Source organism: Coturnix japonica, chromosome 1 (genome assembly GCF_054131305.1).
Source record: "Coturnix japonica strain WE chromosome 1, WE-NBRP24, whole genome shotgun sequence".
NCBI classification, from domain to species: domain Eukaryota; kingdom Metazoa; phylum Chordata; class Aves; order Galliformes; family Phasianidae; genus Coturnix; species Coturnix japonica.
The window spans coordinates 38,506,378-38,529,990 of record NC_140663.1 but is presented as its reverse complement, the minus strand read 5'-3'; the positions used below and the strand labels follow the sequence as shown (position 1 = coordinate 38,529,990).

At 36.8% G+C, this 23,613-nt stretch overlaps 3 protein-coding genes across 27 annotated transcripts in view; 2 read left to right on the top strand and 1 right to left on the bottom strand.

Moving 5' to 3' along the window:
- The window catches only part of CEP290 (centrosomal protein 290), a 51,178-nt gene extending 49,388 nt beyond the window's left edge, over positions 1–1,790 (top strand). For 7 of the 11 annotated variants that reach the window (XR_014942915.1, XR_014942914.1, XR_014942910.1 and 4 more), the window contains 4 exons: positions 23–96; positions 231–334; positions 1,164–1,267; positions 1,547–1,790. Coding sequence is in view for 6 of the 11 variants with exons in the window: in XM_085538118.1 (XP_085394244.1) it covers positions 23–96; positions 231–334; positions 1,164–1,267; positions 1,547–1,735 (471 nt within the window). In the remaining 5 variants the exon portion in view is untranslated. Of the gene's footprint in view, positions 1–22; positions 97–230; positions 335–1,163; positions 1,269–1,546 lie in introns of those variants that run through there. The other 4 variants (XR_014942911.1, XR_014942908.1, XM_085538145.1 and 1 more) reach the window with 2 other exon arrangements.
- A 550-nt stretch (positions 1,791–2,340) lies between these two features.
- RLIG1 (RNA 5'-phosphate and 3'-OH ligase 1) lies at positions 2,341–8,431 on the bottom strand. Of its 4 annotated transcripts, XR_014942930.1 has the most exons (9): positions 8,304–8,431; positions 6,879–6,996; positions 6,250–6,345; positions 5,775–5,891; positions 5,203–5,397; positions 5,032–5,104; positions 4,856–4,945; positions 3,854–4,023; positions 2,341–3,290 (listed from the first exon to the last, which is right to left on the bottom strand). XR_014942930.1 is itself a non-coding variant. In XM_015857911.3 (7 exons), exons 1-7 carry the CDS (start codon positions 8,391–8,393, stop codon positions 3,102–3,104), a joined length of 975 nt encoding a protein of 324 aa, XP_015713397.2. In that variant the 5' UTR covers positions 8,394–8,431; the 3' UTR covers positions 2,341–3,101. The 4 variants fall into 4 exon arrangements, 3 of the variants coding, with proteins under 3 accessions (XP_015713397.2, XP_085394399.1, XP_085394403.1); XM_015857911.3 differs by lacking the exons at positions 4,856–4,945; positions 5,032–5,104; XM_085538273.1 differs by lacking the exons at positions 4,856–4,945; positions 5,032–5,104 and having other exon boundaries at positions 8,315–8,431.
- A 40-nt stretch (positions 8,432–8,471) lies between these two features.
- ZC3H11D (zinc finger CCCH-type containing 11D) lies at positions 8,472–23,159 on the top strand. 12 transcript variants are annotated; one of them, XM_085538220.1, is made up of 12 exons: positions 8,472–8,633; positions 9,015–9,131; positions 11,844–11,967; positions 13,639–13,815; positions 14,678–14,749; positions 14,923–15,042; positions 15,323–15,442; positions 16,804–16,911; positions 17,307–17,414; positions 17,666–17,869; positions 20,298–20,389; positions 21,621–23,159. In XM_085538220.1, the coding sequence occupies exons 5-12, from the start codon at positions 14,734–14,736 to the stop codon at positions 21,657–21,659; spliced, it is 807 nt and encodes a 268-aa protein (XP_085394346.1). In that variant the 5' UTR covers positions 8,472–8,633; positions 9,015–9,131; positions 11,844–11,967; positions 13,639–13,815; positions 14,678–14,733; the 3' UTR covers positions 21,660–23,159. The 12 variants fall into 12 exon arrangements, with proteins under 12 accessions (XP_085394346.1, XP_085394366.1, XP_032299707.2 ...); XM_085538240.1 differs by having other exon boundaries at positions 8,482–8,633; positions 14,923–15,046; XM_032443816.2 differs by having other exon boundaries at positions 8,485–8,633; positions 13,656–13,815.
- The last annotated feature ends 454 nt before the right edge of the window (positions 23,160–23,613 follow it).

Sequence of the window (23,613 nt, the reverse complement as noted above, 5' to 3'; positions counted from 1 at the left end):
TTGTTTGTTTTTTAAAAAAAAGATTGAGCTTCTCAGCAACCTTCCTGAAAGTGCAAGGACAGAGCATGGCTTCATCAGGGAGCTTCAGCTTTTAAGGTACTGTATTTCTCAGCCAACATATATGAAATGAGAATGATAAGCTAAAAGCCACTGCAGATTTTAATTATGTATTACATATTCCTAAACATGATGAGATTTTTAAATTATTAAAAAATTATTTTATATTCCAGTTTAACCAATAGTCAATTAAAGGAAGAAAAAGCAGAACTAGTACGCCAGATAGAAGACTATAAGCACCAGATACACATGTACACAAGTGAAGATCCTGCAGCTGGTAATCATTTTCAGTACATAAAATAACAATTTTTGTGTAGTTCAGGCCTGAAACTATTTTTACTCAATATGTGTCCAAAATAATATAATGCAAATATTTCTATGGTTTTATTAGTGGCAGTATACCATAAACTGGAGCAAATTAAGGTTTGTGAATTTACCTAAGATATTTATAAGTTAGTATTAGTAAAAAATTATTTTGAGCAAAAGGCTGGAATCTTTGCAAGATTTCTCATTCCAAGAAGTGAGTATTTCATGCTTTCTAAACCTCAAATACTGCTTGTAAAACTTCAGTCATTCATTGAAACCTTCCAGCTTACTCCTCTTGCCTTGGATTCCAGGCTTCTAGGAAACAAGTGTCTATTTCAGGATACCAGCCCTGTGAATGATTTAAGATTAGCAGCTGTCAGAAAAAGCCACAGCAAAAGCAAAGAGGGCTGTAGAGCAGCACGCTGCCATAACACCAGGAAGAAAACAAACAAACCAACCAACATGCTCTTGAATCATGAATATAATTAATAAGATCCTTAAACTCTCTTTTCCAAATTTTCTGTATTTAATTTAGAGAAACTGCACATGTATTTTTCAGGAATGTGCTGATAGACTGGTCATTTGAGTACTGCATTCAGTAACAAGAATAATACACCATTACCTAATTGGTGGAAGAACCAAATAGCCAGGATGATTAGAAATTTTGCTGGTTGTTGATCAGAACTGAGTTTACACACTGCATCTCTTTACAGTTGAAACAGCTGAAGTATTATTGTAACAAATTTATGTGATTGATTATACTTACCTGTAATTTGCTATCAAGTCAATGATTTTTGCAGGAAATAGTGAAGTTTCAAAGGATAAAAATGATAAGTTACTGACAGAAGTAGCTGACCTCCAGGCACAGCTGAAAGCTTCTGAGTTGGAGAAAGAGCAGCTGAAGGTGAGTTGCAGAGATGATCTTGGGTAAGATAATGATCACAACTATAGTCAGTTAGAAGAACCTATTTAATACCCTAAATGACACAAAAACAAGTCAATTTCTAAGAGTTATGCCTATGAAGCTGATATTGTTAGTGAATTTTCCCAAGTAGATTTGTCTGCTGTAGAACACATGTTCTCTAACACTTTTGCCTCTGAAGAAAAAAGGAAAAAAAGCTGTTGAAGACAAGTATTTCCTAAGTTTTGATTACAAATGATATCCCTTTGTTCTCTGTAATAGGAAGAAACAAAAAAGTTGAGAAAAGAACTGGAAAACTTCAATCCTTCCTTTTTTGAAGAAATTGAGGATTTGAAATACAACTATAACGAAGAATTAAAAAAAAATATTCTTTTAGAAGAAAGATTAAAGAAGCTTTCTGAAGAGTTTGGCGTGCAAGTGGATAGCCCAGCCAATAGTTCTGCTGATTAAACATTTAGTTTCCTTAGTACTGATAAGGAAAATAAATTCTTGGGCAGTTACAGAATACTGTTTTGTCTGTCATTCCGGGATAAGAAAAAAAAGGTATTGAAGTCATAATGATTTGGTACATTCTGCAGCTTGCTGAATTGATTAAGTCAATGGATTACAGTCAGTATTCACATACACCAGTCAAAATGAAAACCAGTTTTACCTCTCCCATCAAGTTTGCAATATTATTCTGAACAGTAATTGCAGTCATAAATGTTCTTAAGGAAAAGTCCAAGTTTTCAACTCTAACCAGAAGTTCAGAAACTCTGAAAGCACTTTATGTATGGTAAATTCCAGATCAACAATACTGTAATTTATTCTGTCTGTCTTGCATTTTAACAGTAGACAGCGTTGTGGTCACCTCCGTTCTTACAACGTTAATTATTTTTACATTAATTGTACAAAATTCAAGAATAGAGAATGGAAAACATGCTTGCAGTACAGCAGCCAAACTAGAAGTATTTTTGTAAATAAATGTACAGTTACTATGTGAATTTTTCCATTTTCTATACTTTATACATATAGATGTATAGTTTTGTAGCGCAAATAAAAGCCCACTCTCAAACCACTATACATTCTTACTTTATTATTTGTGCCATCTTTTTTCAAATACTTAATAATGTTTCATAAATTTAGATGCAGTCTTATAATGTTAACTATGAAGCCAAGTCAAATCTTTCACTAAGAATCTTCAAAATAGAATGAGTATACTTCCTTTTACTTCCTCTAATCTTTGCACAAAAATAGTGGAAGTAGATGTAGGATGTAGCTTAATTAGTTTCTCAGGTTCTGGCACAACGCTGCAGCTTATCAACTGAATAAGTCCATAACATATTTTCACCCAAGAAAGACATAAATGTTTTAAGAAATCATCAAACTTCAGGCCTAATTCCAGTCCCACCAGAAATCTATTCATCACTGATAAAAATACAACCAACTAGGTCATGAATCTGAGTTCTACATGTTGTGTCACAGTAATTATATTTAGCAAAGCGCATCCTAGGGAACTTTCACAGTTGATTACATTCGTTAACTAAGCTACTAGGATCAGCCAGTTTGTTAGACAACGTGCTGCTTAACCATTAGCAGTTCCAGAAATGGGTGCACAAGTTGAGGATTTTTCAAAAATGAAAATAAACATGCTAGAAGCTAGATTCTGCTCTGGATGTCACGTACATTACTACATATGATAAGTCATTTGATAAAAACTTCAAACTGTAGAGTACAGAGCTTGCTGTTCAAGTAGGAAGATTCCTTTCTGTAAGGAGTTCTGTGATAGAAAAAAATCGGAATGCAGGACATAGAGCTATTAAATAGAAAAGTAACTTCAGTCATCAAACTTGATATCTTTGAGTCTGTCAAATCTTTGACCGTCTAGTTTTGAAAACTGGTGAAACAAACTCTTTGGTCCAAAATCACAGTCATAGTCATTTCTATTGAAAGAAATAACAACAGGCTGAGAATTCAGGTATGTCTCTGCAAGTGGCCAGCATAAACCAAGATGATGGCGATGGAGCTAAAACAAAAAAAAATAGATTCATTTAGAGATTTTGATATACCAGCCCGAGAATTCCCTGTTTGGGGGATTCAGTTCTAGGATTCTCTGTACTAGGTCAATTCTGATAAACACTTATGAGTTATCTGTTGTTAGACTTATAAGACTAAGCAAAGCACAAAAAGCAAACAAGAACCACCGCGTCCTCTAAAGCATCAGAAATAAAAATTAACTTGCTAATGAATCAAAGATTACATCTATCAGTCCTTATTCTCTTAAGTCAACCTTACAAAAAATGAATTTTTTAAACAAAGTTTTAAAATGTTGACCAAACGCTGTGTAGATAGGAAAATTATCTTATATTCACAATTACTATAAACATAATGTGGGTGATAAAAAAATGTAATAAACCATCAGCTGCGGTGAATGCTATTCAGTGGCTTGCTTAATTCTACTGTAACCAAATTTGCTACGAGTGCTAGCAAAGAATTTGAGAAGGAAGGTAAAAACTGAATGATAAGCCACAGTGCCTCAGCATCTACAAATTATTATAGCGCTTTCTACACATCTGTCTATCTATTTACCTTGATTAAACATCCATCACGGCAGTGCCAAACTATTCCTTCAACTTGGCCCTCACTGCAGCCTTCAAACCAGGACACTATGTCACTTTGTTTCAAAGTAGGTGGGTTCTTTATTTCAAATGCTCCATGTGGTACCAGAAGATGTATAGGTTGCTTTTTGCTTCCCAGTCCTATGTTAAAGGGAACAAAAATCTTTCTGCAGTTATGTGTTTTAACATTCATCTCACTTTTATTACAGACATCTAAAAAGTGCTCAATAGAGGCAGATTTCTACTAGACTCTACAGCAATATACTGTCTTTTAAAGACCAATTACACATAAATATCAAATGTAGCCATCTTCTCCTCATACAACTTTTATTTATAGAATATACATTAACATGCCTCAGTTGTTACAGTCGTCAGTTTCATGCTCATGTTCACCTCCTCGGCAACCACAGAGCCACTAAATTCTTCATGCTTCAAAGATCACGGCTCATACCACAAACATCTTAGTTTGAGAAACTGCATATTTTCTAATGAATGCGCAATATCACTTAGGCAAGGCTGTTTAATAAAAAAGCTTTGCCTCTTCAGTGGCCGAAGATTCACACTGAAAACTAAGACCAGAACTTTAAGAAAATCAGCTGAATAAATTTTTCTATTTTAATGAATTAAGCAGCATCAAGAAAAAAAGCACAACTTTTCCAGTCAGTGTATTTTATTTTATTTTTTCCCCTGGGAAATTCTCATTAAAAAATGAGATTATACTCATTAACTGCCTGAAAAATGCAGTAAGGATTAGTTAGATTATGTCCTGACTACTGAGCAAGCAGTAGTCTTGGACAGCAAAGCCATCTTTCAGGAGTCACAAAGCTCTGCATCAGTATAGCAGAAACCTCAGTTTCAGGTATGCCATAAACTGTTTCCTATAAATAGATATATATAAGTATATGTGTGTGTGTATGTGTGTGTGTATAATAGGCACATATTTTTAAAATCAAAGTTAAATAATCACAGTTACCTTCATGAAGAAAGTTTTATGGTTGTTTGCATGAATAAAACTGCTGCTCTTTGTTGAAAAGCTACGGCAAAGCAATTTTCATATTAACTCCTGAAGAACACACAGGCAGACAGGGGTTTAATAGACAAACTTGTAACAATTTCATGTTCTAAGCTGAGTGCATTTTGGGTACCAACCTGAGAGTATTCTTTGAGCTAGCCCTTCCTTTCCTTCCTAATAAATGTTACATATTTAAACATGCCTTTTCTTCTATTCAAAGGGAGAAAAAGAAATAAAAAATTACACAAAGAACATTAATGCCTTTCCAGCTAAAATATCACTGAATATTTTTATCCGTACAAACTTACCGTATGGATTTGCATTAATATTTGTCCCAATAAGCTCCAGTGTTTGTTCTAGAAGTTCTGACAGTGACACTGGTCTGATTTCCAAAAGCCCGGGGTCAGCATGGTGTTTCAATACAAGTGCCATTTCAGTCTCATAACTTACAACAGATGAGTGCCAGCAATACTGCTTACTGTTTTTCTCCACAGGCACCCAACCTATGAAAAAACATTCCATTTTACCAAAATAAGTTATCTAAATTTATCAAACGCCAAATAAATCTGTATATGCATTAAAATCAAACCAAACCAACAACAAAAAAACACAACAGTTACCTTAGATAAAAACAGAGTAACAGAGAAACAGTTATATCTCTAAGAAATATAAGAAGAATACAAACATGGCAATTTTCTAGTATGGACGTACAGAACTTCAGCTGAAGACAAATTGTATTTATTTTCAGTATGTCCGAACAAAGCCTTTCTGGATAATGAACAAATAATATTCTGATTGTTTTCTAAATGTGCCAGCTACTATTTTTACTAATTCTGATTAACTTCAAAACAATATTTTTTCACCATTTTATCACGTGTACCTGGCATATGTCCATTTTCATCAGGCAAAGGATTGCCATTAGAGAACTCTATTTCCTTGGCTGGGATCCAGGTATCTGGAACAGGCTTGAAATCCTCTTCAACATTCCAAAGGAATTCTAGACATATAAATGCAGCATTTAGAATTGGCAAACTGATAGAATTACATTTTGATCCTCTGTCAATGGAAGCATTAAAATACTGCAATCTAAACCTTATTTGAAAGACAGCACATTACTTTGTAAAAGCACCAGTGCTTGATTTACAGTCTAGAATCAGGAGGTTTAAAGTAACATATATTGGCCTCTAAGTAGTTAAGATTAAGAAATAGCTACCTGAATAGCCAGTAATATATTTACATTAGGATGAGAGAAGAAACGATGAGTGACATGACAAAAAAAAAATGGAGCTGGATAAGTGGCATTTTCTGCGTCAGATGAGAGGTGAAGTATCCTGCAGGAAAAAATCTTTACTGACCTTTACAATCGTCCACTGAATATAAGAATCGTTTGAACCTTTTTTCAGCTTGTTTGTTGGGTCTTCTGTCCAGCCTGGCCCATAGGTATGGCTGCCCTACAGGTCCCAAAGTTATAAAAACAGCCGTTTACTTACGTAATAGTACCCCGCATAGTACAGAAATCAACTGCATAAAGGTTAAAGCACGAAATTGTTGCTCATTTGTCGCTACTTCATATCCAAAGCACTGCTTTAATTAACGATTTAGTTATTGTATACAAATCTGAAAATCTACTTGATGAATTTTGCCTAGTTTAATACAACATTTCCTTACTACTCCAGGGAAAGGCAAGAACCCCAGTGATGCAATAAACCAATCTAATAATTTTCCTCCAACCTCCATAATATTGATCCTTCTCAAGGAAGTTACACATCCTCTACATAAATTCTAGCATCCAAAGAACATCTACTAATAATCATTTTTCAAATGAGGCATGTAAACTTCAACTGTACTTCACATACATTAGAGAGTGAAATCTCTAACAACTTTAAGGACAACACAATATATTTATGGTAACTATTACTTTGTGATTAACTTCAACAAGCCACTAGTCAGAATGAGAAACTCCTATATGGATCTTCCTTATTACCTTTATAGGTAGTTACATAGCAGCAGGTCCCATCCACCTTTTCAGTAGGAACTGCATTGTATATATCTGCCTCTAACGCCTTTTCATTTAGGGTTTCAGTTGCCAAAACTTTGAATGGCTGAAAAGAAGACAGGTATTTTAATCACCTCTTTATTTTAAATCCTAATCACTGCTACATTACTGCATTGTTTTTATACTTTCCTGCTTTGTACTGCTGGCCTATACGTGTTTGAATTAACAATATTTTCTTGTATAATAATCATCTCTCCTTCCTCTGTCCCTAGTCAGCTTTGAACTATAAGCTGGTCACTGTCTCTTCCTGCTGGTCAAACATAAGGAAGCTCTCATCTTGAAAATGTCTCCAAACACAGAACATAGAACTCACAAAAAGAGAAGCTTCTACATACTCCATTTACATTGCAGGACTATTTAATAGGATCATAGAATGCCTTGGGTTAGAAGGGACCTTAAAGACCATGTAGTTCCAATCCCTTGCAGCAGGCAGTGGCACCACCCACTGGATCAAGCTACCCACGGCCACTTCCAGCTTGGCCATCAACACCTCCAGGGACGGGGCACCCACAGCTCTCTTAGCTGAACAAGGGGAAATGGTTTTAAGTTGAAAGAGGGAAGATTTAGGCTGGATATTAGGGGGAAGTTCTTCACTAGGAGAGTGGTTAGGCCCTGGAACAGGCTGCCCAGTGAGGTTGTGGATGCCCCATCCTTGGAGGTGTTCAAGACCAGGTTGGACAGGGCCCTGGGCAACCTGATCTAGTAAAGGTGTATGTTTGGTGGCCCTGCTAGGCAGGGGGGTTGGAACTACATGACCCTTGAGGTCCCTTCCAACCCGGGTCATTCTGTGATTCTGTGACAGTCTATTCCAGCACGTCACCTCCCTCCCCCCCCAAATAAAGATGTTCCCTCTAACATCTTACCTAAATCTCCCCTCTCATGAATGGTTCCCCACGTCCTATTACTATCAGACCATGTACAAAAAGCTACTCTCCCCCTTTTCCATACGCTTCCTTTCAGAACTGAAAGGTTATAATGAGTTCTCCCTCAAACATTCCACTATAACCATAACATAAAGTTCATATGAAGGTAACATTTTCAAGCAGTGAAGAAAACATCAGTTTTCCTACTAGCATTGCCTTTCTTAGCAGCCCCAGTGCTATCCTTGCCCACATACCTAATTCCATATGAATCCATATGAAGGAATAGCAATTTAGGAAAGGACCCTAACCTAACAGATGTTTCAGTCAAACTGGACAGCAGGAAGTGGAAGCCTACAGCCGCACAGACGGATGCCAGCCACCCTCTGACATTTCGCCCTCGCCCCTCGGGAGCTCCCCCGTAGCCGGGCCGGGTTCCCGATCTCGGCCTACCGGGCCCAGCGCCTCCTCCAACCCGCACCGCCCCGGTCACCTGGCGCTCACGCTTGGCGGACGGCTCCTCCTTCACCTCGGTCACGAACAAACACGGCACCTTGCGCTGCACCGCACCCCTACGGCTCATGGCCCCGCCGCCTCTCTCCCACCGCCGGCCCCGCTCCCGGCCGGATGCGCGCCCGCACCGCGCTGCGCCATGGGAGGCGTAGTCCGGCAGCGCTCAGCGGGAGCCTCATGGCGGAGCGGGGCCGGCTCTCGCGGCGGGCGGAGCGTCGGGATGGAGCTCGCGCTGGGGCTGAGCTGAAAGCCGTTGGCTGTTACTTCAGCGGCTGCCCTCGCTCGGCAGCCTTCACACCGCTCTGCACGGGTATGGGAACCGTGTCCCCAAGCAGCGCAGACTTCTCAGTGTCAGGTTGTACCTCAGGTGGGACGGCCGCCTCCTTTCGTTGCTCAGGATCACTGTGTAGTCGGAGTTAAGAGTTGTTCCTGGCGGCGGTAACTGTTTCAGTGTACGCTCCTGCCCACTGATCGTCCTTTATTCATTGTCTTAATCTGTTCTTAATCTATTTTCTTAAATTTCCTGGGTGCTGAGTTGAGATGGAAAGTGTACGTAACTTCTGGAGCTCTTGCTTTTCCTGCCCACACTGAGGGGGCAGCACTTACAAGCGAAGTCATCGCAACCCAGGACTTGTATGAGAATGGAGGTGTTAATTGGTAACACAAGTCTGTGCTGTTCTCTCCGCTTTAGTTGTGGCAGTGGACATCATGGGAGCGAGATAAAGTAATTAACACAAACAACATCAGCACTCAGCGCCTTAGAGTGTACTGACAGGAAGCAGCAAGTGTCTCAGTACAAGGAGATACGGTAAGAAAAGCATGGCCATAAAGGATTTTAGGGGTAAGATTTGTATTTGTTGTGTCAAATATTTGTTTAGGAGACCACAGCTCCTACAGTGAGAGGTTGGGTATCGTTTAAACTATGTCGAACGGGTCTGTTCCCTTTTACAGCAAAATTTTTGAAAGAAACCTTGCAAGAAGAAATTGTGGAAGAGGAGTTAACAAGAAACTTGGAAAAGGTTCGATATTCCATGCTTAATTCTCCAGCAGTGCAAATAGGGAAGAGGTTCAAGCCTGAAAGGCTATGTGATGTCATCTGATGATGCAACAAGATCTAGAGGAGCGGTGGAAACCAGGGAAACGTAACATTCTATCCCCACTAGCCACCATCTTTGACAGCTAACCAACCTGGTCATCTCCTTAGCTCTGCTGTACTTAGTTTTAGCTACGCTGTCAGTCGGAGTCTTGTTTCGAAACAGAGGCAGAGTTGAAGTTTTGAAAAGCCAATTTTTAAAGGAAAGTACTGTTTTCAGGATAAAATTTAAAATTTCCCCGTACAGGGATAGCTTTTATGTTTAATGTGTGCTCTGCCTGAATACAACGAGCAGAGTTGATGCGTAAGAAGTGAAAATGGCTGAAGGTGGGAATGAACGCTATTTTTATTCTCCGTATGCACAGGTAAATGCTATAGATTTGGGAGTGGTCAGCGTCCTTGAATTCTTTGATACATGCATATTTAGAGGGAGATTTATTATCTACCGTTAGAAGTTGGTATGTCTTTATCATGGCAGTATGTGTAAATCAGTTGTCTGATTTTTCAGAAGTGAAAAGGGCGAATTATCCTAATTACTCCTGTGAGTAGGGCTCAGACACTCAGGAAGCACAGAAGTTTAAAATCCTCCTTAAAAATCACTCATCTCTCTTAATCTGTCAGTGTTATGTTAAATCCAAGCTAATAGACCATGTTTATAATTTCTGCTTACACTGATTACCTGAATTTCTTTAAAGCCTATTTACAGAAAATAAAGCCATTCATAATGGGTTTCGTCCTTCAAGAAAATAAATGTTTCTGTTCCAATTGGTAAAAATCCAGTGCTGGGTGCAGGGTTCTTGGTTATTGCACCTGTTTGAGCATTAGCGATTTAGGCATTAATGCTTTGGAAACAGGCTTTGGCTCCAAACCCCAGCATGTCTCAGTGCATGAACCAGCTGTACTGACTGAATTCCAAAAGCAATGTGGTGTTAAGATGCTGCTCTTTGATTCTGCCCCTTCAGCTGCTAATGTTTGTAAAGTGAAACTTATCTCCACAAAGCAGATGAGAATATTCCAATTCGGGGAGAATTCAGACAATTTAAGGTCTGCGCTTTTCTTTAAAAAATAGACAAATTCATTGAGAAATAGCTGGTCATTCACAACTCTCAGCTGGTGTATAATTCATATCCCAAATATAAACTTGATTTTCATTTCTTCAGGGCATTCATGAGAACACACCTGCTTTTAATTATGAGATTCCTTGTGACATGCTCAGGTTATAGGGAAAATGAATTGTATAATCAAAAAAAAAAAAGCTAGAATCGAAAAACCTTAAAAGGCAGGGAGACAGTTTTGACTAAAGAAAGGCACTTTCATTGGGAACATGCTAATTGTGCACTACTGTACTCAGACTTAATCTGGAAAAATCCTGATCAGTATAATCCCAGCATTGTAATTGTATGTAGAAGTGAAGCAGCAATAATTAAATAACTGAACGAAACAATGTCAGTACTTGCTTTTTCCCATTAAGCTTTTGTGTATCATATGAAAAAACAACTGGCAGATGGCCTAAGCAGTTTAATGACAGTAGTCTCAGAAAATCAAATCTTGAACATTTTTGGTAACTTGTAAATATTTTTCATCATAATATTTTTGTACTTGGCTGCTCTATGGTCTCATTGGAGGAGATTTTCACTTAAAACAGCCACATCATATATAGGAATTTTACATGTGTAAGCCTCAAACTCATTCTCCTCATTAGGATTTATAGTGAAGATTCTGTCCCTCTGAAAAACCTCTCAGCTATGATACCTTGTGTGCATTAAGGAGACAAGGGAAGTGTTTGCACAAAGGTAGATAGGACTGAGTTTCTTCAAGCATAGTTTTTAATCTGAGGTTAAAAGTGACTATCTCTTGCCAAAGTAGTCTTGAATGGGAAATGAAACAAAAGAGTTTTATTCCTTTTTTTGTAATCCATATCTGACAAATCTGTACAAGGATTTAGGATGCTCCTAAAGTATTACATTTTCAGGTTCTTTTAGGCATCTTGATGTTTTTGGGTTTTTGTAGTCCTTATTTTCCCACAAGCCCATGTCTTTTAAGAGAGAATAAGCATGAGATTTGCACTTCTACAGTAGATTTCATTTGAGATAGGTCTGATTATCCCTTTCTGTAGAGGAGGAAACTCAGGTACGTGTAAATTAAATAAATACTGTATACAATAAAGATATTTTTTTCTTCCCAACATCTCATAAAATGTCTGCAGTGGAGTATGCTGCAGTAGCATATGTAGACAGATATACTCTATTCTAATCTGGCAACAGTACTGTATCCTTTGGCTTAAATATAACTTTAAACATTCTAACAGATCACTGTATAGTCCTCCAAGGTGTTAATCATCAGTTCCTCACAGTACACTGTGTGTTAGTCAGTGTAGTCCACTTGTATTCTTACATTTATAATGTCTGAAAATGTTTTGTCTCACAGCAAAACTACAGCAACATCTTCTGTTTCTGGGAAACGCAGCCAGTAGGCTGTGTGAGGATCAGTTGCATCTTCCATCATAGCAAACCTCGTAATATAAATGGACTTTTTCTGCCACCTAGTAGCAGTAAGTAAAAGCATTTTCTCTGCAGTTTGTCTACCAAATTAAGTAAATATTTGAAAATATCCTTAAACTTCCACTGCTTACATAGCGCATGTTAACATCAAGAAATACAGCACTGCAAATAAATCAGTGTGCCCAGCTATCACATAGTGTTCAAAGTGAACAAAGAAGTCGTATTGGTATATGGATGGGTTTCTATATTCATTTATCTAGGTGGAACATTAAAAATCTAAATAGCTATTAGTTATGTAAAAGATGAATTAGTAAATGGCAATTTAGATTGCTGAGATCTGTGGAATACAGATTTTACACTAACTTTTCATCTGTGCTGTATTTTTGGAGTGGTAGACAGTAAGTCATCCTTTTTTTGCACTACACAGAAAATACAACTCAGATTTAGTCTGAAGATTTTGTTTTATAGGAAATCATTAATCTTTTAACTTCTGAATTTGATAGGGGCTTTTCTGGCCTTACTCTACAGTATAATTCAGGGACTAAAATATATAAATGTTTCCCCTCTATAATTTCCCTCTGTCTGTTCTCTTCTACCTCCTCCCCTGAATCAGCATGAGGAAACGTGGGGGATTGGGGTCTGCAGTCAGTCCCTAATGCTTCATCTCTTCTGCTCCCTTATGATCACTCTTTACCTAGTGTTGGGGTCACTCCAGTGGGATGCCATCCTTAAACTGATCCCACATGGCGTTCCCACAGGCTGTAGCTCCCCAAGAACTGCTGCAACACAGCTCTGTACCCCAGGGCCCACCCTTCAGGCACTGCCCCACTTGGGTTCCCACAGGCAGTAGCAGTAATGTTTGTATGAGTGTCCATACTGCTTTTAGTACAGTTCCAACATCCACAACATCAGCCTCTGCCAGCCAGAGCTGCTGTAAACTTAAGTACACTTTTGGGTATGGTATGAACTAGATAAGATGCCCAGTAGCCACTGTGGATAAGGCACCCTTTCTAGGAGTAAATGCCCAAGAATTAGAACAAGAAAATGGACCTGCTGCATTTACTTGAATATGTGTAACTCCACAGTCTGGGTGCTCACAATAACACTGCCAATACTAAAACTATTTGTTTATTTCAAGACTTAAAAATCTTGTTAAAGTTTGATTTGGCTTAGAGCTTAACAGTGCTAAATTCTTCAAAATTGATGCCCCATGAAGCAAATACAGGCCTGCCTGCTGTTTAGCATGCTAAATGTATTTCCATAAGATGAGTCCTATAATCATTGATTCACTTCAACCAAGATATTACTAATATACATATATTACATACATATACATATTATGTACATATTTCCCTATTTTGTATACTATCTACAAAGAGAGTGGAAGAAAGTTACTGACTTAGATTTGTCTTTCTACTAGCAGGAAGAGATATACAGACTTTTTTAAACAGCATAGAATGATTAAAATGCTTCTGTTTTCAGAAGGCTATAGTCAGCAGTGTGTTATCTTTTCCTTCAGAGGAGGTAGCATGCATACATTTTAATTCTCACTGTGTTTGGAAAGTGCTCTTTTGCCTGCCTCTGAAGATAAAGGCACAATTAATCTATTTGCAGCTACTTCAAATATGATAATTATTTCAGAAGAATTCCTGCTGGTCTGAACCTGGATTCTGTATTGCAGTTCTCTCCTGAAAAAATCAGTATCATGTTCTTTTCTGCAGATACTGTATTTCAACAGGAAGGCCAAGAAGGAGTTCTGAATTCTGCCCATAGTCAAGAGTCCCTCAGAATTCAGGAGGCTTTTATAAGACCGATTCACCCTCCAGTGATCGTAGAACTCAACAGTGAAGAGGACGATGAAGACGAGGATGAAGACGAGGATGAAGACAACAGGAATAGTAAACAAGTTTTATATTTCCTCTTACAAGAAAGTAGAGTGGATGTTTTTCACCTTTTGCAATATAGTTCATAACTGATTTATTCTCATGACCATTAATTATTTTAGGAAAGAGTTGTTCACAAGTTTTTGAAATTGTTTTCAACGAAACTGTTAATCTCTGGATGCATGACTAAACCAGTATTTTCTAACTACTGCAAAGCGTCTAGTTTCATATTTTGATGCTGGTATAATTCACAAATTCCATTTTTCATCAATTAGAATTTAAAATATTCAGATGTCTGTCAAATACTGTAATATACAAGTTCTCAGTCCAGTTAGCAGTCTCATTTTATTACAAAAAGAAAAAAAAAAAAAAAGTTTATTCTTAAATCTAGTAGAGTTTGTGTAATATGCTTCACTGGTTTACACATATGTATTGCAAAACACGTATATTAAAAAAAAGCCACCACACCTGTAATTAAGCAGTTGGATTCATCTCACATAGAGATTAATCTTATTAATCTTAACTGAGACAGTAAAGAAACACTTCACTAGCTGTGTCAGCAGACATTACAGGTTTACAACATTGGGCAGAGTCTTTGTGACAAAAAGTCCTTGATAACATGTTCATTGAGATTTCCTTGTGAGAGTAAATGAATGTTTTGCAAATTAATACTGAAAATGGTTTAAAATCACTTCAAGTCAACAAAAAGTGACTTTTTAATAGATGCTGTAGCTGAAATTCCATTGTGCTTGATAAAACCTAACATTTAAGAATAATCATGACAAAAATGAAATTCACTGTGTTATTAGCTATTTAAGAAACATTAAAGGTCTTTGTACAGCACAAGAAAATAATCGTTTTAAAATGTTTCCTGCAGGTATTGTTGTGGAAAGGACTGCTGAAGACATTGAAGAGGAAAGAGCAATAAGGGAAATGTGCCATAGATCTGGTAAATATGAAATCGGTGACCCTTTTATGAACATATAATAAATATATAAATAATAATGACAATAATATATAATATATAAATAATATTATAAACATAGAAAATAATAATTTAATTTAACAATATAATTTATAATATAAATTATATAATTTTTCCTCTTCTGGGGATATGTCTAGGAGAATATTATAGGATTCAGTACCCTCAGGAACACCAGTCAACAGAAATGTTATCTCCACCTCCACCTTTGGAAAATGAGCAATTACCAATGGAAACTGTCGAGAATGATTTGTGGAAAGGCAGGTATTTTCATCTTTGTAGACTAAGTTTACCATATCTCAGGTTCACCTAATTATTGTGGGATTTCCTTAGAAAACTCACATGCTACACATCAGAGCATAGTTACACCATACACAATCCAAATGAGTAATAAAAGAGAAAGAAGAATATAAAGCAAGCAGTTAAAGGAAATTGCTTTAAGCTAATTACTAATTCATAGATGTGGAGGGAAGAGAATGACATTTTCATTTATTGTGCTTATTCACAGGGTGCTAAAATGTTCTTTCTTTGCCTTTCCAGGTGACAGTAATACAATTCCTACAAAAATTAATAATGTGGAAAGAGAGAGAGAGACTTCAGGAAGGAAAGTATCGGTGCAGTGTATTAGCAGAACACATAATAAATCCTATGAAAATGAAGGTAATTAACATTGGCTTCTTGGTACTGAACATCATGTGGTAGAGAAAGCTGCCATAAATCAATATGCCAGCAATAAACATCACTGCTTAAATATAAAATAATAATTGAAATACATAGTTGTTTTTGTTTATTTGTTTGTTTTTTATTACTCATGTCATATACACTCCTAATACTACACCACTAATTGTAAAGATTGAAAATACCATTTTTGATTCCATTTTTTTTTAAGATTATAGTATATGTAAAAAACCTTTACACTGGTTTAATTTGACTTTTTCCCTTTTATTTTGGACAAAGAAGTGGCTTGTGAAGTTAACAAAGTCAGTGTAGGAATGACTACGTATGTTTACTTAACAGTATTTGCTCCTTTTCTTCATAAATATTAAATACTGGTAAAAACTAATAAGAATTACTGTGTTATTCCTTTTTCTCCCCTTAGTTTGTTGATGCAAAATTATTCATTAATATACTAGGGATACCTGGTCTAGCTTTGAGCAAAGTGGTGTGCATCTTCTAGCTTCAGACAACTATGAAACAGTATAAATGTATCTTACATATTATTACAGGATTGTAGAATGGCCTGGCTTGAAAAGGACCACAATTGATCATCCAGTTTCAACCCCCCTGCTATGTGCAGGGTCACCAAGCACCAGACCAGGCTGCCCAGAGTCACATCCAGCCTGGCCTTGAATGCTTTCAGGGATGGGGCATCCACAGTCTCTCTGGGCAACCTGTTCCAGTGCGTCACCACTGTCTGTGTGAAAAACTTTCTCCTAATATCTAATATCTAAATCTCCCTTGTCTCAGTTTAAAACCATTTCCCCTTATTATTCCATCCTCATAAACAGTTGTTCCCTCTTCTGTTTATACACTCTGCTCAAGTATTAGAAGGCCACATTGAGGTCACCCCAGAGCCTTCTCCAAGCTAAGCAGTCCCAGTTCCCTCAACCCTTCTTCATAGGAGAGGTCCTCCAGCCCTCTGATCATCTTAGTGGCCCTCCTCTGGACCTGCTCCAAGAGCTCTGCATCTTTCTTGTGCTGGGGGCTCCAGATGGGGCTTCATAATAGCTGAATAGAGGGGGAAATCACCTCTCTTTCTCTCTGCTGGCCACACTTTTTTAATGCAGCCCTGGATATAGTTGGTCTTCAAGGCTGCCAGTGCATGCTGCTGGATCATGTTCAGCTTCTCTTCCACCTACTTCTTTTACTATGACTTATGCACAGTATATGTCTTTCTTTTAGGTGATTTTTACTATCACTAGTAAAAAGTTACAGCTAAGAAACAATGCTGTAATTAAATCATACACATTTAATTTTTCAGCATGTTCTTTCGTAAGGATGATTTTCTTCATTTTCTGTAGGGGGTGATTATTTTGCAGCACAGAGAAATAAATACGTTAATGGGAAAAGAAGTGAGGTACTACCTTTTGAAAGAACACCAGCTGCATCAAAGTACTCAAATGTAAAAGGTACTTAATTATTGTATATTTTCTGATTTTTTTACATGAGATTTTTTTTTACAGTATAATTGAAGATTTTCTGATTCTTAGTGGGCAACATTCTGAGACAGAATCAGTCAAAGTAATTGTACTAGTTCAAAGTACTGTTGGACTTTGTTATTGTTGAAGTTTGAGCTTGCCATCAGGATTTTGAGACCTTGAATTGTGCTATTGGAAATGTAGCAACTTTGGCTTTCATTTTGTGTAACTATTCTTGCAAAACAATTGAAGAGTAAATGAATGTTCCTTCCCTAAGGAAACCTGTGTATGAAGTGTGAGATTAGGTTTTCAACACATCATAGCATTTCTTGGGAAGAAAACATGTGCTTTTTGAAAAGTAAATCTGTGCTGTTTAAATCTTTCAGCAACAAACAACTCTGAACGGGTGAAGAAATACCACTTTAAGGGAGTAAAGAAAAAGAAATGGATTTCTGAGGAGCAACGAAACTCACCTAATACAGGAACAGGCAAAGGTATTTTTAGAAAACAGTTGGCTTATCCATTTCAGTAAACTAAACTATTTGATGATTTAGCAGTACCTCATTCAATCATTTGAGTTGCACATGGACAGTCCATATTTTGAGTGGACTGTCTGTACAGAATATATAATGTGTGTATATATATATATATATATATTGTCTTCCAGCCTTTAGTGATCTCTGATATGTCAAATTTTGAGTAATATCACAACATTACTTTTATAAATTTGTTCTTCCAATTCTAGGAATTCCCACTTCATACTCGAAAGTTACAACAAATTACCAACGAAATTATCAAAGGAAGGATAATGAAACTCCTCCTTCTGTTCGTTCTGTGAGACAGACTGAAAGAAACACTTACTTCAATTCTGCAGAACCTCGAAGATCAGCATATGTGTTCTACCGTAATTCCAGAGTAATACAGGAACCAATGTTTAATGGGTATACAGGTGAGTTCCTGCTTACACAGAAGTCTTAAAATTACTCTTAAAATACCTTACTGTATTCTGCTGCTTTCTTGTTTGTCACTTGTCTATGGTTTATGGACTGGTTTGGCTCAGTTCTGTGACTATCGGGGTAGAGGGATTTTGCAAAATCCACCCCTCCACATAAGGGAAACAGGGGACCCCAAAATAATTAAAAACAGCGACGATGATCTGAGGAGAAACAAACTAATTTACTAAATGAAGTATCGGAATGCAAGGTAACACGGTATAATACAATATAATTGGAATTGAAGCAAATAAATATAATGAGAGAGTGTATCTGAAAGCTGTAGGCCTTATGCTAGTGCTGAGGTGATGTGTGTGGTCAGAATGAACAGCAGGAGAGAGAGGCTGATGATAGAAAAGGGCTGTCAGATGACCTACCAAGGCCTTACATCTGTTCCCTCTCAGCAGAAATGATAACAGCACAGCAAACAGTCTTCTGAGGACTGTAGTTCTCTTCTGGGACAGGTACCTGGTACTGGAGCATTAACTTGAACTCCCAGTGCACTTCATGATGTTACGGTGTGGAATACCAATAACCAAAAATCATAAAACCACAACATCCAGCATAACTTCCCTAATTAAATTGCAGTAATATCAATAGGCAGAGATACAAACACATTTAAACTTTGTGCTGATTCCCACTTCTTTTTTTTTTCTTTCTTTTGAAATATGATGTTTTATAGACCTTGTAATACTCCACTTTAATTTATCGTGGTACTCTAAATATCAATAGTAATAGGAGTAGTTTTCCAGTAGAATTTTAGTTTCCTCTCAAGAAAAATTTATTGTACCATTTCTTCTCCTGACAGGGGATGAAGGGAAGGACCTTTTATTTTTTTGTCTTTGCCTTTGCAACTAGTATTTCACTGTAGTTTTATATATGATTTATGATTATTTTCATTATTTATGATAAATTTTCTTCCAGAATAAATGAAGTCTTGGACTGTATTCAAAGTTATGTTACCAATTTAAGTTTGCTCCGAACTTTTGTTATATATGTTATTATGTTCTCACATTGTCTATACTGAATGGAAGACCAAATTCATTCTTCCTGCCATTCTTTCAGGATGATGTTTTCCTTCATCTTTTTGCCATCTGTCTTCTTGATAATAGCTACCATGTCATGAATTTTACAAGAAGCTTAGAGTAGGATTTAGAATCTCATATGTTACTTTTTGGCTCTTTCAGATGTAATTAATTTCATATCTCTCACTTGTTTTTAACTTTCTAATGCAGCTTCACACAGTATAGTATCATATCTTCATTGATATTTTGCCTATTTGCTAGGCAGGGGGGTTGGAACTACATGATCCTTGAGGTCCCTTCCAACCCGGGTCATTCTGTGATTCTGTGATAATTTAATAATTGCGGGGGTTTTTTTATATGTCACTTCAGTGACAAATAGAGTGATAAATAATTTAAATAATAAAATAATACGTTGCCAGTTTTATTTATTTTTGTTAAGCTGGATCTCCATTTTGAGGTGCTATTCTGTCTTCATTTCCAATAAAAGGAACATTCTGTGACAGATTACTGTTTTTAGATGAGAAAGTATACATGAAATCAATCTCAACATCCTTGTTTAGTCTTAGGGACTGACAGTTTAATGTTTTGGATTTTTTTTTCCTTCTAACATTTGTTTTGTTCAAATCTGCAGGAATAATAGATTGTGTGTATAGGAATAACGGAGTGAATGTTCTTAGTGGAAAATATATATTTTACCAAATTTCCAGTCTAGAAATGGGATAGAGCATTTCAGAGAAATTTTGTCCAGAGTTTTTGTCATACAGAGAACTCCCACCATTTTCAGTATCTTTTCTTTGAAGACTACCTGAACCATTGAGTTTGGAACCAAAAATTCTGCTTGATGCAAATGAAAGACTGAAAACTGGTACTTAGATGCTGCATACAAACTGGAAAACAGAGTTATCATGTGATTACTTGTTGGAATGAATTTAATTAATCTGGGGTTAAAAGAAAATAATAGTATCAGTAAAAAAAGTAACCAAATTTTATACAAAATGACTATTCATTAACATATTGTCTTGCATCTGATGCTCTCACGTGCAGGGATAAAAGTGTTTGTTGGGTTATGGGTTTGTTTATTCTAAATGCAGTCCACTCTTTAGAAACATTTTCAACACAGGAACTTTTTTTCTGAAGAATCTGTAAGCATCATGGAAACGATGAATGATTACAACTGTTTTAATGCACTAAAGTCTATATTTAATAATAGCTTGCATTACGGGGGTGATGTATGACTCATCCGATCCAGTGATTTGATACTTCAGTAAATGTTACTTTTAAATTACATAGCAGAATGATATAATCTTTCCTGAAAATGTGGCAAAAATTAAGAAATTATTTTTTATTTTTTCTTCTGCAGACAAATATTATTCAGGATCTTACAATGCACCAACTTGGAGGAAAAGAAATCCACACGCCAAGACATTCTCTAAGTTTAAAACAACCGTTCAGGTAGATTTGTTGTAGAAATATTTATAATTTAGTGTTTTCATTAGAAGTGTTTTTCCTCATTGAGAAAATGTATCTCTTAAAATTTCTTAGAACTTCCCCAATCAAATGTCAGAGATGCAGCATTCTGTTTAGGCACCATATAGATGCAAAGCACTGGTGTCTTGCTCCAATTTATAGGAGGGACAGGAGGTTCTTTGGTATAGGTATACCCAGCGTGAGACTAAGAAACAGCGATTCAAATGATGGCCCGACCAGTTTGTTACAAATCTTAATCAGGGAGATGGGGAAGGGAAAGACAGACACTATTGCAAGTTAGGGTGTTGGGTATAGTTAGGAAACAGAAGCAAGGAATCTTTGTAGGAAGCAAGAGGGAGATAGTAACCACCATGCATCCATCATGGTTTGTAGTTCAGTCATTGATCTGCAATAGTGGTGGGTCATCAGGCTTTGTTGTTCCGATGACGGTGACCACAGTGACAATTTCCAGTGGTACAACAAACTTATTTATAAGTCCAATGTGGTTGAGTCAGCTTTCTTTGGAGTGGCAGCTCAAATCCAAAGTGGTTGAGTCAGCTCTCCTTGGAATGGCAGCTCTGGCTCTGGGATCTCAGCAGAAACTCTTTTGTTCTTGTCTTCTGGGCCTTGCCAGCAGATAAGAGGGAGCAGGGATGCCCATCTGCATCCTGTTTTTCACAGGACACGACAGTATCATTCCCCAGTGTTCCCATACCGAGCTGGAGCTATTTAGTCACAGGCCAGATCTTCTGCCAGTAAACACTTTTGAGCACTCTCTTCCTGAGGCAAACAGCTCTAAAAGAAGGTGCTTTCAAACGTCCACAAAGTGATGCTGATGGTTACACAGTAGCACCCATCATTTGCCTCCTCCATAAATCAGAGTCTTATCACAAGAAGTACCCCAGGAAGCAAGCTTTGAGCCAGAAAACAAAGAAGGATTCTCACAACTTGAAACCACCTACTGTCATCTAGGCTTGCTTCCGTGTCTAGTTACTTCAAGCAAGTACTACATAGTTCTCAGACATCTGCTTTGAAAGGTTTTGGTGGCAAAAGAATGCAACATTTTGAAAGTAGATGTATTTTATTGGTGTGAAATATTTTCGTTTCTACTGCTTCTATAATTGTTGAATATTTAATCCTTAAAATATCTCTGTTAGAGCATATGGTTTTACTCAAGTTGTACACAAAATGCTCAGTGTATCTGTTTTGACCACAGAGCCAAGCGGATATGGAGATGAAGAAAAAAGGAGAATGATTTATATGCAGCAGAAAGATATGAAGCCAAACTGGACCCCAAAATGATAAACTGAGATACAGGAAATACACTCTAACGTTCAAGAATGATAAAAATGTATATTAAAAGTATGTTCTGTATGTGCACCAAGAAAGATCTTCAGTCTGCTCACGAATTTTAACCTGCTTTGAAAATTTGACACTTGAAACTATTCCTTTACAGACTTTGTCTATATGCTGGAGGACTGATAGTAAAAGATCCTTAAGTCTTCCCCTATTTTGTTAGATAGATGCTTTAATACATAATTATTAATATGAATAGATATTATTAGTTGTACTTGGCAGTTTCATAGCACTTTGGATGTAAGCAGCAATACTGATGCATTCTAGAAGATGTCTGTGTGGCTGTGAAAGCCAGGTTCATAGATGCCATAATTGCTTGCTTGTTTTTTGGTGGTTCAGTCTGAGTTTGACCTTGATATTTTACCATTTTTGCAAGAATTACCTGAAATATGTCTCTACACATATTTTAAACAAATGTGTAAAAGATTTGATATAGAGATTTTAATACTGCTTTCTGAAAAAACAACCTCAGTGTTTGTAAGGAATGGTACCTTTCTGATATTTCCCCTAGAGGGCACAGATTTGTTTTAACATCTTTTCTTCATTTCAGTGATCTTTGTTGTTGTTCTGTATGATGGATCACTTTGTTTTCTTACCTGTAAATGGAGAGAATGGGATTTGATCACCTTCATTCTATGATTGGTGCAATAAATCAAACATTAAACGGCAACGTATGAAAATATATTGACTGCCACACCAGAAGGCATTCATTCTGGTGTAGGCACAAAGTAGAGCCCAAAAGAGGATATTTAGAAGATGAAGTCAAAGTAGCTTTCAATACTGAAAATTGCATTGCCAGGTAACAGAAACAGTTGTGTTTCAAATAGAGTTAAGGAAAAGTGGACCAGGCAGAGAATTATCTGCTTTGTATAGAATACTGGTCAGTAGCCAAGGATGTGCCTAGTACTGAATAGTTACATATATATGAAAGGTGGTGGTAATGTTTTCACTTTAATAGCTTTTAGAAATTTAATTTTTAATAAGATGAGTGTTAAAAATGCTGTAATTATTGCAGTTGAGCATTGCTTTCCTTAACTGAGAATATGGATTGTCTATTTTAGCCGAGATACTGAAAATGTAAAAGACAGGAGACATCTTTTTAAAATCAATTGCTAAGTGCACTGAAAATGTCTCCCTCTCTCTAATTAAACACTGGTTTTTCAAATTGCAGCACACTGTGCCTTGCAGTGACATTTTGTGTGTTGTCTGCCTGAGGCATCTTAAAATCTTGATTTGGAGGGCTCTTCTGCCCAGCTATTTTTTAACACCGTATAAAATACTTTTCTTCTCCATTTTCCCAGCTATCTAAATGTAAATCTTACCTCTAGTGATTGTCCAATCTCTCTGTAGTTTACAGTATTATACTGAACAGGACAATAAATTGAGCATGGCTCGATTATTACTCTGGTCTGTTCTCTTCTTTTCTCATTTAGTTAAAAAGGGTTTCAATATTTAACTCGTACAATTTCATGTTTTTACTTTTTGTTTGGCTCTGAGAGCAGTAGACCAAAGTTCCTGCTATAGCTTAACAGTTTTATTTTGCAGGGCAGTTTATACTGTTTGCTTGTTCAGGTGTTAAGACTATTGATTTTCCTTATCAATGTACAAGAAGTGGAATTTGGAGATGTTATTGCAATTAGTAACAATCTTTTTGCCAGAACTCACTCAAAACTACAAGAAAGAACAAATGGGGATAAAATTTGAATGTTTCCCAGTGTTCCAGCATTACGTAATGACAGAGTGGGCAGTGCAACCATTTTAGACTTCCCTGGTAAATTCATATTTAATGACACATGTTGGGAGCACTGAATGGTGTGGAAAAAAAAAGTCTCTATAGCTGATAGAATTTGGGT

Coding starts and splice junctions, on each gene's coding strand:
- RLIG1 (XM_015857911.3), bottom strand. CDS start 8,393: ATGAGCCGTAGGGGTGCGGTGCAGCGCAAGGTGCCGTGTTTGTTCGTG. Junction 6,346..6,878: donor CTATGTAACTACCTATAAAG/GTAATAAGGAAG, acceptor TGGGACCTGTAG/GGCAGCCATACCTATGGGCC. Junction 4,024..5,202: donor TATTAATGCAAATCCATACG/GTAAGTTTGTAC, acceptor CCTTTAACATAG/GACTGGGAAGCAAAAAGCAA.
- ZC3H11D (XM_032443811.2), top strand. CDS start 9,734: ATGGCTGAAGGTGGGAATGAACGCTATTTTTATTCTCCGTATGCACAG. Junction 9,782..11,843: donor TTTATTCTCCGTATGCACAG/GTAAATGCTATA, acceptor TTTGTCTCACAG/CAAAACTACAGCAACATCTT. Junction 17,870..20,297: donor AATGTTTAATGGGTATACAG/GTGAGTTCCTGC, acceptor TTTCTTCTGCAG/ACAAATATTATTCAGGATCT.